This window comes from Lonchura striata, chromosome Z (assembly GCF_050655825.1).
Source record: "Lonchura striata isolate lonStrDom1 chromosome Z, ASM5065582v1, whole genome shotgun sequence".
Lineage (NCBI taxonomy): Eukaryota > Metazoa > Chordata > Aves > Passeriformes > Estrildidae > Lonchura > Lonchura striata.
This window is the reverse complement of record NC_140740.1, coordinates 69,728,744-69,742,046: the sequence shown is the minus strand read 5'-3', so window position 1 is coordinate 69,742,046 and position 13,303 is coordinate 69,728,744. Positions and strand designations below refer to the sequence as shown.

Here is a 13,303-nt window from a genome sequence, read left to right as displayed (position 1 = left end):
GAAACCACCCACTACTTTCGCTCTACATTTTGTCACTGTGCTATTGCATAATTGTAACTCTCGATGGTATATTACATACCCATTGCTTTGAAGGTGTCATGGGCTGGTAAATATTTAGATGTAAATGTGGTAACCATTATATTCCAGGAGGCTCAAAGGTATTGCAAAGACTCTTTCCTTTCATATCAGCAAAATTATTTTATATTAATACTTGGCTAAGTTTTTGTACTGCCTTTTGTTTGCATGTAGATCTTTGATGTAGATTCCATCAATCACACAGCCTCTCAATTAGCTCTGAAATAATGTAAAGGATACCCGCATACTACTTTATTTTTCCTTTGAGGGGTGAAAATTCTGAGTATGGTGTTGTAGTAATCCTTCTGCTTCCCTTTCCCGCCTTGTTTTCATCAACTCAGTCTGGGCAACAAGTTTGGGTAGTACATGTTGTTCCTTGAGAGTGGAAACTGGTAAAGATACTAGGTGACTCAAACTCATGAATGATTAAGCTGGTCCTACAAAAAACTTTCTTCTGTGCTAATAGATTTATTGTGAAAATTTTCAGTATGCACAGGCTTATGGATCTGAGCTTAGCTGACAGTGCTGACCCTTCATCAAGGAAGTACTTGTGGTTGAAAAAGCTTAAGGTTGTGTAGTTACTCTTTAGGAATGTGTTTAAGGAGTAAGGCATGACCATAATGTACTGTTAGACATGTTTGAGAGCTTACCAACATCTCACCTGATATTTTTTTTATTAATGTTTTTACTGAAAATGGAAATATTTCTTAAGAGCCTGGGATTTTCTGTAGAGCTGTTTAGAGGGTTTTATGTTATGAAAAAAAATAGTGCTTCAGGGAAGTGTGGGATTATTTTTAAAGGAAAGAGTAATATTTTGTTTAAATTAAAACTTCACTTGTTTTTCAGGCTTTTAAAAAGATTGGAACATTTAGGTTAATTTTGGTTTCTTTTATTTTTTGTGATAAGAAGGTCATGTCTTTCATTTAAGAATTAGCAAGATTACAGTTGTCAGTAGGTGTCACAGCTGACAACTGATTTTTTCTTGAGTTTCTATGTCACTGATTTCTGTTCCATAGGAACTTGATATTATTTAGATTTCTTAGTTACAGCATCTTTTAAAGATCTAAAATTTTCCTGTTTTCCTTAGGATTTGATTGGAAGGTCAGATTACTTCACTGCATAATCCTGAGATCCTTCAAAATAAAAAAGAAGTGATGTTGCTTAATAAAGCAAAGTTTTATGGATCTACATATTTAACTGTAGAGAATAAATTCACAGTGGTGATCAGAACAGTTTAATATAGTGAAATTTTAAGAATGAGGGTTTGAAGAATAAATATGTTAATCAAAGTCTTTTCCAGACTAACTGCCAGTGTGAACATAAAAGTAAGTTAATATATTAAAATCAGAGTAACAGTGTACAGTCTTTTCTGCTTTTATGACAGATGCTGGTGCTGTATTATAGGTGTAAGCAGTATGATTTATTTATTTTGTGGCAAGGTTATAAATCACTGAATTTTCTATACTGCAATTCCTTGGTAGATCTTTATTCTAAAATAATTAGGAAGGTGAATATATAATTCTCCACAGTAGGTTAGAGTTGTAACTTAGGGAAGGTTGGCAATGCACCACTTAGAGCTTTTGTGAATTATCTGACTTCTGTACTTAGTTGGTAATGAAATTGCTTCTTATCTAAACAGAGAGCTTCAAACTTTTCAAATATCTGCTCAATGGCAAATCTTAAGCAGAAAAATTGAAAGGGAAAGACTCTAGATTACCAAAGTGATGGTTTGTGGGTTTTGTTAAAAATTCTTAGTACAGCATTAGATAAACCAGTTGTCAAGGCAAGCTTCACCCGAGCTGAACAGGTCCCTAGTGGAGCAGCAGACTGTGGTACACAGCAGGGTTTTCTGAGCTAGGGGAGTACCAGAGCATAGAGAGGCCCACATAGATCTATCTGGTGGCTCTTAGGAGAGATGCATACAAGATCTGGGCATTGCCAGAGGAATTCTGGCCCCCTCCATGCATCTACAAAACAGCCTGGAGAGTGTCAGTTACCAGGGAGTGGTGCAGCAGTACTGCAGAGGGATGCACAATAATGGTGCTGACATCTTACCAGTTCAAACAGTGAGTTGGTGATAATCATCCTACTAGCTCCTGGCAGAAGCTGTGTCTTCTGCACTAGCCAGAGCTGGTGTGGCTACCCAGAATAAGTTCCCAATAAAGCATCCATTTGTTCAGATCTCGAGGTGCAGGGCAGGTGTTGCATTAACAGTAAAGCAAATTTGGCAGAAAATAAACTATTTTGCATTATAGCTGTTTTCTGACGTCAGAGAGATTTGCAGCTGCTAGGCATCCCTACTCAGGAGGAGATAGGTATAGCCTGTTGATCATCTCAGAATATGAAGGTGGAAGCTCCTGTCGTCCATCTCCACTTACTCTACACTTAAAATGGGTTTTTCTGAGGGAGAGGAGAAGGCAAAATTGCACTTGTAATTTCATGTTTAGGTGGAGTTGTAGGCATTAGCATATGTGAGGGTGTGAAAAGTAGTATGTGTTTTGGAGTTAGAGAAACACAGAAACGCAGAGTGGGTCAGGTTGGAAGGTACCCAGTGTTCAAGCAGGGTCACCTTAGAGCACATTGCAGAGGATTGCTCCAGACAGTTCATTTAACAACCGGCTCAGTATTTGGCAATGGGCCCACATTATCCTTTGTTTTCCTTCTGTAATTGATGTATTTGAAGAATCCACTTTTGTTGTCCTTGACATTCTTGTCCAGATTTAATTTCACGTGGGCCTTTGTTTTTTGTGTTTCATTTCTACTTATTCTGACAACCTCTCTAAATTCATTCCAAGTGACCTGACCCTGCTGCCAGTTCCTGTGTATTTCCTGCTTACTGCTGAATAATGAGAGAAGTTCTTTATTTATCCATCAGGTCTTTTTTCCCCTTTCTTGCACTTTTGGAAGCATTGTTCTTGAGCCTGGAGGCAGTGATATCAACCAACTCTCTTCAACTCCTTTAAACTGCAGCGTATGTTCCTATGGAAGTCTTCCAAGAAGATTCCTGAAGAAGCTAAAGTTAACTCTCCTGAAGTTTGTGGTTATGATTACTTGCTGCCCTGCTTTCTCCTCATCTGGAACTGAATTCCACACTCTCATTGTTACACCTCCAGCAAGGCTTTCCCTGTTTGTTAGCATCAGTTGAGCAGCACACCATTGCCTGGGGGACCCTCCACTACCTGTGTCAGGAAATTGTCATCCGTGCTTTCCAGGAACCTCCTGGGCTGTTCCTGTTTCACTGTGCTGGTTCTGCAGCAGGTGTCAGGGGAGTAAAACCCTCCAAAAGATCCAAGGCCTGTGACTTGGAGGCTGCTTCATGATGCCTGTAGATGGCCTCATTTGCTTTCTCCTCCTTCTCAAGACAGCCTATAGCAGAACGTTTATGTAGAGTTGAGCAAAGTTCAGCTTTCAGTCACCATTTTGGGTCATTTGTCTTAATTCTCAAAAGCTGCATTGTTTTCAACAGAGTATGTATTCTCTTCCATGTCATACCATCCTTTGTTGTATGTCTCTCTTGGGATGGTACACCAAGTTACTTCAATGTTGCGGCTCCTAAGGTTGTTCTTGGTGAACTGTAGCAAGCACATGTCCTCCTTCTTGCTGAACTTCGGTTTTCAGTATTTATCCCAGAGCATTGCAGGGCCTCTGCTCAGTAAGCAGCTGGCAATAGTGAGAACTGTGGTGTGAGGTGTGACAAAGCACTTATCTGTGCAGTCTGGTATCAGAGTTTTATGAGGAAGTAAAAAGGTTAAGGAGCATTAGAGAGTATTTCTGAGACAGAAAGAGGGAAAGACACCAGAAAAAACTATAGTATCAAACTACTATATCCTCCAACTACCTGGCAGAAGGCAGTAACTCAAAGAGTTGATGGAGGCAAGGGTATGGTCGAGGTGGCAGTCAAACCTCTTCCTAGCCATTCCAGATGCCTTTGTCCCTGGGTGTGGAAACTCAGATGATGATGTGGATCATGGTCCATCTATACCAGTGGTGTTTCCAAGGTCAGAAAGGCCTACACCTCATATCAAGACCACCTTCAAGAGGAAGTATCTCATCTCAAAAGCTGCAGTGTTAGTCTATTATGTATGTTGGAGCAAAAGAGTGAAAACTTTTTCTAAATCTACTTTATGAGAAGTATTTTCTGGAGAACCTCATCCTTACTAAAAGTGTATATAATTTTTTAAAAAATACTCATTTCTCTAGCTATTTGAAGAATGAGTGGAAATTTTTGTACTCTAAGAACCTGTATTCAGATGTATTTGGGACTGGAGGATATAGGGGGCATTGCTTCTTTGAAGCGCTAATAGCGTTATAGGAGGTATCATCTGTACATGCAGAGTGAAATTAAAAATGAGCATATATTAGTACTCTTAAGACAGAAGTTAGTTTATTGACATTGTAAATTGAATATTTCAAGCCAATGACTTAAAAAAGAAAAAAAGACTGAAAATTGTGAGTGACACATAAGTGATGCATATGGACTACATTTTGTTTATTTCAATGTGTTTGATTTAACAACAATAATAAAATGACCAAAACATACCAATAAAGAAATAAATTTTCTTTTTTTCTTTCTTTCTTTCTATATATCTCTCACTCTTTTGAAAGCTGCTATAATTATGCTATTGTATCTTCAGACTGAATTGAAAGCTAATCTGTGAATATATTTCAATCAGTGATTCATATATATCTATCTATGTATAACTTGTCATTGTTATTCTAATAAATTGAGATTGCTGTTTTCAGCAACTTCTGTTTTGCACAGTAAAGTTTTCCCAGATTCATAAAATTCTTACAATCCCTAAAAGTCAAAGGGAGAATATTCTGTGTATAACATTTAAATGTAAAACATTTAGTAAAAAAATAAAAGAGCAAACCAGAGATCTCCTGTTGGTCTGCAGGAGAATTTCATAGAAGGTAGATATCTGTTCAGCCCTGACTAGACTGCTCTACAGCTCCATTTCTGTCCTGTTGCTGCAGTCATTGACCCTTTGAGGACAGGGTCTATTCAAAATTTCCATCTTAGTGCTTAAGCAATACAAAATATGTCATACTTTGAAATTGATATCTGCAGTAAAGTAAACTGGGATGTCAAGCAGTAGCCACATTCATGTTATACGCTGACATAATATCTCTTTAGATATGTAAAGGACAGCTATGAGAGACTGTCCTGGAGAGGTATGCAGTTCTATGTGTTTGAGCTGTCTGTGCAGCTCTAAGATATCTTCAGAACCTCCATGACAATAACTGTAATTTGGTTGAATAATAGATGTGTTACATTTGCTGGGAATTAAGAGAATAATTCATAAGAATTGCATGCCTTTTGTCTAGAAGACAAAACTATCCTTAATGATCTAAATCAGTACCAGATACAGCAAGAATACAAATGAAAACCTGGCAGTCCTTCACAGCCAGCCAGGAAATAGAATGAGATGTCTAATAAAGTTCTACAAGAATTGTTACAGAGTGGTTCTAAACCCATTTTATATTTTTTTATTAATCTGCATACTAATACTAAAATATTTGATTTTTTTTTCTTCTGTTGTGTAAAATCCTGAATTTGAATGTTCCTATATGTTCTTGTTTTTGCCATGGAATTGAATGTGCAGTCTGCAGAGATTATGCAGAAGACTTTTTAAGAATCTTGTGCAACCTATCTTATTGAATTATGAGGGAAATCTATTATTATTTTTCTTACAATTTTTGTACTTCAGACTTCATAATTCCCCAAGAGAATAGCCATGTCAATTAAAATATCAAGAAGAAAGCTTGATTGCCTTATGTAAATCTTAGGCTGCTGAATGATGACTTACTTGAAACTCAGATGATGGATTTGGAGAACATAATTTATTTTTTAAAACAGGACTCAAGGGAATGGCATCAAGCTGGGGAGGTTTAGGTTGGAAAAGGTTAGAAAAGGTTAGGAAAAGATTCTTCATCCAGTGGATGGTTGGGCACTGGAACAGCTCCCCAGTGACGAGGTCACAGCACTAGCCTGACAGAGATCAAAAAAGTGTTTGGACAACTCAGGCACATAGAGTTGTTCTTGGAGTATCCTGCACAGGGCCAGGAGATGAACTGAATGATCCTGAAGGGTCCCTCCCAACTCAGAATATTCTCTGATTCTACTACATATTTTTGACTTAGTAAGAAAAATAGGATTTGCTGATAATTCTATTTTCCAAATAAAGCATTCAGCTTGAAGTAAACTGCATTTCCTCCAATGCACCAGCATTTTTGTAATAGTTACAGAACTGTGTTTCACACTCAATTACTGCAGTGTAGTCCATGGAATTGTATTATTTTTACCATCTTACCACTTTAACATAATTGTTAAGTGTTTATATTTGAAAAGTAACCCCAAAAATAAAAGGAAAAGTAGCAGGAAAAAATAGTTTCAAGTAAGAAAGAGAAAATATACCATGAGTAAAACACAGAGCATATATCAATTTTTGTGTTACTGAAAACATTGTCAATTATCACAGGGCATTTACATTCAAAATGCTATACAAAGTATATATTGTAACACTGTTCTGTGAGCATTACCACAGTTTTTCTTTAAAAGTTATTTTGTACAAGTATTTTTTACTAACAATTTGACTCACATCAGTTAAGAATAACCTTTTCAAATTTTGACCTCAAGAGAGATCCATTTCTTAGTTTCCAGGCATCTTTATGATGAGCATACCAGACATGCCACCCTGGAAGCTCAAAATACTAAAAAGCTGTTTTAATGTGAAAAAGATGCTAAAAGTCCTTTGCCACAATCATATTTCCTCTATAAAGTGTAAAAGCTTGGATGAGCAATATCATTAAAAATACCATATATTGAAGAATAAAGTTTAGATGTTCTCTAAGAAAGGTTTCATTGCTATTTCCTGGGGGGAAGGCATAATGGAAAAGTTACTCATTTAAATGTCTATAAATTTCTGATACTGTTGGTATTATAGCACAAATAAGTATTTTAGCCAAAATAACACAAGGGCAGCAGAAAACCTCATGCCACAGAGCCATAAGTCTTGCAGAACAAAGTTACCACGACTCATGTCCCATAATGCTGGCACTCATAGCTGGCTTATAGAGTATACAAGTTCTTAGTCAATTCCTGAGTATATAGCATAATTGTAACATCTGAATGTTGTCTGTCCATGTTTTTATAGCTTTTTAAAGATGAATGCTTCCAGTATTGAATTTCAGTTACTCCATTTCAATTTTTTTTCATTATTTTCAATAGCATCATGTTGCTAGAATCTGTAGTTTATCCATGGCACTTTTTTTTGTCTTCAGGTTGTTTATTTTGGTTTTTTTTTTCCAGAGTTGCTCATTCCCTGATTCTTTGTGCAGATAATAAAAATGTACTATCTAAAGCCTGTAGGAGCCCTGATCTTTGAAACAGTAGCATTTAGCACTTCAGAGATCATGAACCCCTTTACATATGGTTTATATTCCATTCACGTGCTTACTCTATTTTTATTGTGCTGTTATTCCTCACAGTTGCTGCTGAGCTTTTTTTTCCCCAAAACTATCCATAAAGAAATTCTTCTTTATTTTAAGAAGCTTTTGAACTTGATATTTGTGATAAGAAAATAAAAAGGTGGATTGTTTTCTCAAGCCATCAAATACATCCAGTCCTTTAAAAAGAGATTATAAATATTAATGAATACATTTTGCATTTGTTCTTTATCACAGTGTTACTGAAAATACTGTTTTTTTCTAGTTCTGTTACAGTGTGCTAATTAGGAACTTGGGCATGAAGCCAAAATCACTAGTTATCACTAGTAATAAAAGTGATCCTATTTAATAAATCTGAGATCTCTTAAGGCACATGGATTTCATATCCTATGAAGTGCTACAGTACCATGATTTTAGAATAGAATTAAGATAGTATTTTTAAAGGTAAGATTATGAGAAAATTTGATTTCCTTAAGAATTGTGTTTTATATATTCTAAACATATTTCACACATTTTATAATGATAAAGCAGAAAAAATAGTTTTAGCCTATTGAATCAATTCTTTGAAACAGGGTTGCTGCTATCTCAGCATCCAAATATGAAAAATAAATATAAGTTATGGGAGCACAGTGGTACAAAAGTCTGCTTTCCTGAAACTCATGTTACAAATCATTAACACTTTAAATCAGTTAAGAGCCAGTTTGAATAACCTTGCTTCTCAAACTGCAGTACATTCAAATATGGGAGTAATTTGCATTATACCAGAGATCTCTTAGGTGAGTATCATCTTATGTTGTGTCTAATACATAAAGCTTCTCACAAGATGTAACTTAGAGTAGGTGTAGCTTTCATATTTTGGAGGGAAGAAAAAGAGAAGGAGGGGAATCAGTGTGAAAGCAGGAAGGGAGTTGTGATGTAATAGCTTGTCATAGGGTGGGAAATAAGTCCTCAGCAATAACTAAACTGAACAGCTTTACAATTGCTTTCCCTGTAACTCTGCTCCAGCCATGGAGAGGTGTCGTTTCTTAGTCCTTTCTTTCTCAGGACCTGAGGTGTTTATTGAGGTGTTACCTTGGCTTGCTGTGTGCATGCTTGCTGGAGGGAGGAGATACACTATTGGTAGCAGAGATGAAGTGTGTACAGCCCTCAAATGCAACTTAGAAGCTGACTCTCTCAGTTGTAGAACTGAGATGCTGATTCCCTACCTTAGCCAGGTACCTTCCCTGGTTTTGCCTGACCAAGCTACATGCTGCAGGAAATCAACAGGTTGGGGTAATTTAATACTTTCTCCTTACTGATACACTGAGAAGTTGTGAAAAGATAAGCCTTCCTCTTTCAATCACTGCTTCTTGAATTGCTCCTTGAATGTACCAGTATGATTTTGTAGCTATTAGGTATGTGGGTGTACTTGTTTGTTGCCTTTGATTAATAAGACATTTGTCTTTGCAAAGCGGAACTGAGGGTTTTCTAAAGTACTGCTCATAATTTCTTCAGGTGTTAATTGCTTTAGCTGAAAATAATTGCATGTAGTATTAATCGCAAATAAATCTGTGTTCTTTCATTGTTTTATATCTGTCCTGATTTCAGCTGGAGCAGAGTTCATTTTCTTTTAAGTAGCTGATGAAGTGCTGTGTTTTGGATTTAGTATGAACATAATGTCGATAGGACTTTTTATGTCCCATAGCAGTTGAGGAAGTCCACAAGAAGCTGTGAGGGAGCATGGCCAGGACTGGTGACCTGAGCTGGCCAAAGGGCTATCGATATCATAAAATAGCATGCCCACTATATATAAACTGTGAGAGTTATCTGGAACAGGGGCTGATCATTATCTGGGGGCAGGTTTAGTATCAGTAAGTGGTTGGTGAGAAACTGTCTTGTTCATAGCTTGCTTTTCTTGGGTTTTATATTTCATTAGCTCTCTTTTTCATAACCATTGTTATTATTGTTGTTATTATCATTAGTATTATTAGTATAATTATATTTTACTTTGTTTCAATTAGTAAATATTCTTACCTGATGCGTTTTGCCTTTTTTCTGGTTCTTCTCTCAGTCCCCCCAGGGAGTGGAGAGGAGTGAGGAAGTGGCTGCTTGGTGCTTAGTTGCCATCTAGGGTTAAACCCTGACAATATATTCCTTCAAGGAGTATGGAGGAATGGTCTTGCTTTTTGGGCTGAGGAAGAGTATCAGTTCTTGCTCCATAATTAGCAATCAGAATGTACTTCTGAACACACTAAAGAGAAAGCAATTATTCTGGAAAAAGACTGATATATGCATGTTTCTGTATGGTATGTCCTAGATAGCTACTGCCCAACTAACAGTAAGAGCACTTATCACATATTTGTGTAGTTGTTGTAAAACACAACATAAGCTTAGTTTCTTTCAATAAATGGAAAGATTCACAAAGTAATCAACATCTTTTGAGAAAATTATATTCATTTTCTTGTGTGCTATGAAATTTTTTGTGTTCTTGGATGTGTAGAAAAAGAGAATGGTTCAATTTGAAATAGCCATTTTAGTTTTCTAGAGTACTATACAACATGCTATAGAAAACATTGATGAGAAGAATGTTGTCAGAAGATAAAATAGTGCAGGCCTCACCTATTTTATTGGCTGCTAATAAATATTTGAAGTTTTTTACAGAGGTATCTGTGACCTGCTTTTTAAAATTGTTGAGAAGTTCAAAAGCTAATTTTTGGATTTTGTTTTATATTCTAGAAATAATTTTGATTATTATGAAAAATTATGTTTAAACTGCTATAACTAAAAGGAGCCTGGAGTTGTCACCGATTATGTCTAAACGTGAGAAAAGACATATACTTCTAAACTCAGTGTCCAAGTGTTCTGTAGCAACTTAAAATTTGCAGTGAAATTGGATGCATGATGCCTCTCTTACTCCTTTGTTTTACGAGGACCTGCATAAACATAGACTATAAGAGGACTTGTAACATCCTCTGTTTAGGCCTATATACTAAACAACTGGAAATACAGGATTTAGGGTGAGTTGTTATATGCATTTTCTCCCTGGAAACAGCTGTATCATTCTTGTAAAATAGGTTTATATTAATACATTTATATAGTATTGCATTCTCTTTGAGTAAACTATGTCTATCAATCAGTGAAATCCATCAGTTGCTCTCCGTGGAATAGAAAATGTACAAAATTCATATCTAGAAAAACTGACTGATTTATCAAATGTAGTAACTTTTTAATACTCCTTTCTTGATTTTTCAGGGGAGATTTACAGGGAGTTTTTGTAAGTCAAAGTTTGAACATATTTTTCTCGGAAAAAATGGGAAAAAATTAAGGCTTTTTTATTAATTAATGAAGGCAGCATATTAAAAGAGACATCAAAACACAGTAGACACTTAAAATATTCTCAGCTCTGCCAAAGCAAAAGTAGCATGTTCCTTTTATTTCAATATCTTTTCAAAGCATTCTGTTTTCCTGAATAGCTGTTTTGCTGGAAATTCACTGTGGCAGAAAACAGCATTATGCATTTGAGCAGATGCATGGGCTTATTGCATTAAAGATGGACACCTGGGGTCTTGCATTAGATTTGCAGAGAATACAGAAATATTGCAGATTAAAAGAGATGGGTAGAAAGTAAGTGAGTGTGCATTTTCAGATCGCAGAAAGTAGGTGAGTGTGCATTTTTGGATTCTCTAAATAACAGACTCTAGGCAGTATGTGACTCTACATTCTCTAGAGTTACTCTTTAAAACTTTGAGATTATTTTTGTTTCAATGCATGGCTCTGGAGGGACATGAAAATTGAATATTTAGCATAGAGTTCTTCCTGAAGATCTCTGGGGTCTGTATTGCTGGTAACTAGCATATGTAAGGAATATATCACAGTTATCCATTTTTATCTGATAGTTTTGATCTTATCTTTATCTTTCACTTTGTTCTAGCTTTTAGCACAGGTCAGTTACTCTTTACCATACTTGTCATATTAATCATCAGTTATGATGTTTCTGCATATTGACAAGTGCTTGAAAATAGTAATTATGGTTGCTCTTGTTTGAAGCTCCACACTTCAAACAAGTTTTCTGTGTAGATATTTTTTTAGATCATTTATCCTACTATGTGGATTAAAGCACGCACTGTGGCAGAATCAAGTGTCTCAGTTTGTACCTGCTTGTTACATGAAGGCCTGATTATTTTGCCTTTACACTTAATAATAAGTGCTAATGCAGTGTCAGTATGAGCAGAAGAGATCTCATGAAATCTTGTCATTCAAATAATCTATGTTGTGGTCAGCAGTCTGCCCTGATTAAGATCTTTCTGTCACACCAAACGCAACTGTCCTGTGTCAGGTTTCAGATGTGTTGGGTTAATTTGGTGAAAAACTCATATTGGAAAAGTCCTGAGGCAATGCAAACTCATGATGTCATGTTTCAAGAGTCACAGTTCACATGCCTGCTCTAACACTTCTCCCATTGCTAAAGAGCAGCTGCTGCTTTGTTGTTTGTTGTAACATCCAGGTGGGCTCCATGTACTGCTTTCTTTGCCTGGTGTTGAATCAGTTAGCACCTAAGAGCTTTCCAAGCTGCATTTAGGGACCTCTCTTCTGCCTGCTGTATCTTCAAAAAATATTTAGTAAAACATGTCTTTTCTTCAACAAGTTCTCCTCTCAGCAAGTAAGCAGTCTGATTCCATTTCAATAAATGTCTGTGAGTGCTAAACTGTGTATGAAGAGTTTTAATTGTAATTTCATAATGAGTGATAACTTAGTGGTATATAATTCCATGCATTTCCTTCCCTGTAAAGCTTGGAAAAATAAGATAATAAAACTCCCTGAAAATATTTAAATTCTATAGTGCTCTTTACTTCTGAGATTTGTTTGTTTTTTCAGTGAGAAAATACTGTGTCTTAATTTCCTCTGTAGAAGTTAAATGCAGTTGTACTGGATGTATTTGCTACATGCTAGTTTCTTCTTATGTTTGCTGAATTGAAAAATCTGCAAAAATTAATATGGAGAAATTGTACCTAATCATGGACAAGGTGTATCATTTGTCTCCAGCAAGCAGAAGGAGCAGAAATAATGCCCAGCTAATGCAAGATGAATAATATTTATTCTAAACTCAACATTTCTACAGTATTGAAATTTAAATGGCTTTTGTGAGAGCACTGAAATACATACTGTCATGTTTTCACTAATGGGAACCACAATAAGCACATTATTACCCTTTTTGAGTCTCTGTCTTTAGTTTTTTGTTGGTCTTAAATTCACAGGGCATGGCAAGACTATTAGAATTATGAACAATCTTGACCATACACAGAAATTACTTAAACACTGAGAACAGACTTTATTAAATTATACTGAACTTTGCATAAACATAGAACACATATATCTCTCCCCCACCTCCAATATTTTCTAATTATTGACTGTTTATTGTACTAGGCAGGATTTTATTGCTTGCTTTTGGTTACTGTATTGTATATCAGTTAAAGTGAGAGAACTTGGTCAGATACTTACCACCAGTTTAGTAGTCTTGGTAGTCACTGAATATAGAGCTTTAATACATTAAATTTTCATACATCCTATTATTCTACCATCTTTTGGGAGGCTTGGTGGTGTTTGAAGGAAAGAATAGAAGGTATATTGTGAAAAACCCAGCTGAAATTAAAGAAGCTACTCAAACTCTTAATTTGTAAATAAAGAATAGATACAAGATTGTTGCACATACACAGTCATATTTCTTTTATTTTTTATTGACAATTGAGAGTAACACATTGCTTATTTAAAATATGGTAATTTAACATATTTTGGATTAAAA

At 35.8% G+C, this 13,303-nt stretch overlaps 1 protein-coding gene across 10 annotated transcripts in view; it reads left to right on the top strand.

Annotated features, from left to right (window-relative positions):
• The window catches only part of KDM4C (lysine demethylase 4C), a 245,679-nt gene that overhangs the window by 185,162 nt on the left and 47,214 nt on the right, over positions 1-13,303 (top strand). The window contains exon 19 of one of the 10 annotated variants that reach the window (XM_085566947.1): positions 2,951-4,953. The exons of the other annotated variants lie outside the window; for them this stretch is intronic. Within the exon in view, the coding sequence (XP_085423073.1) occupies positions 2,951-3,220 (270 nt within the window). The 3' untranslated portion in view covers positions 3,221-4,953. Of the gene's footprint in view, positions 1-2,950; positions 4,954-13,303 lie in introns of those variants that run through there. 10 annotated transcript variants of the gene reach the window in all.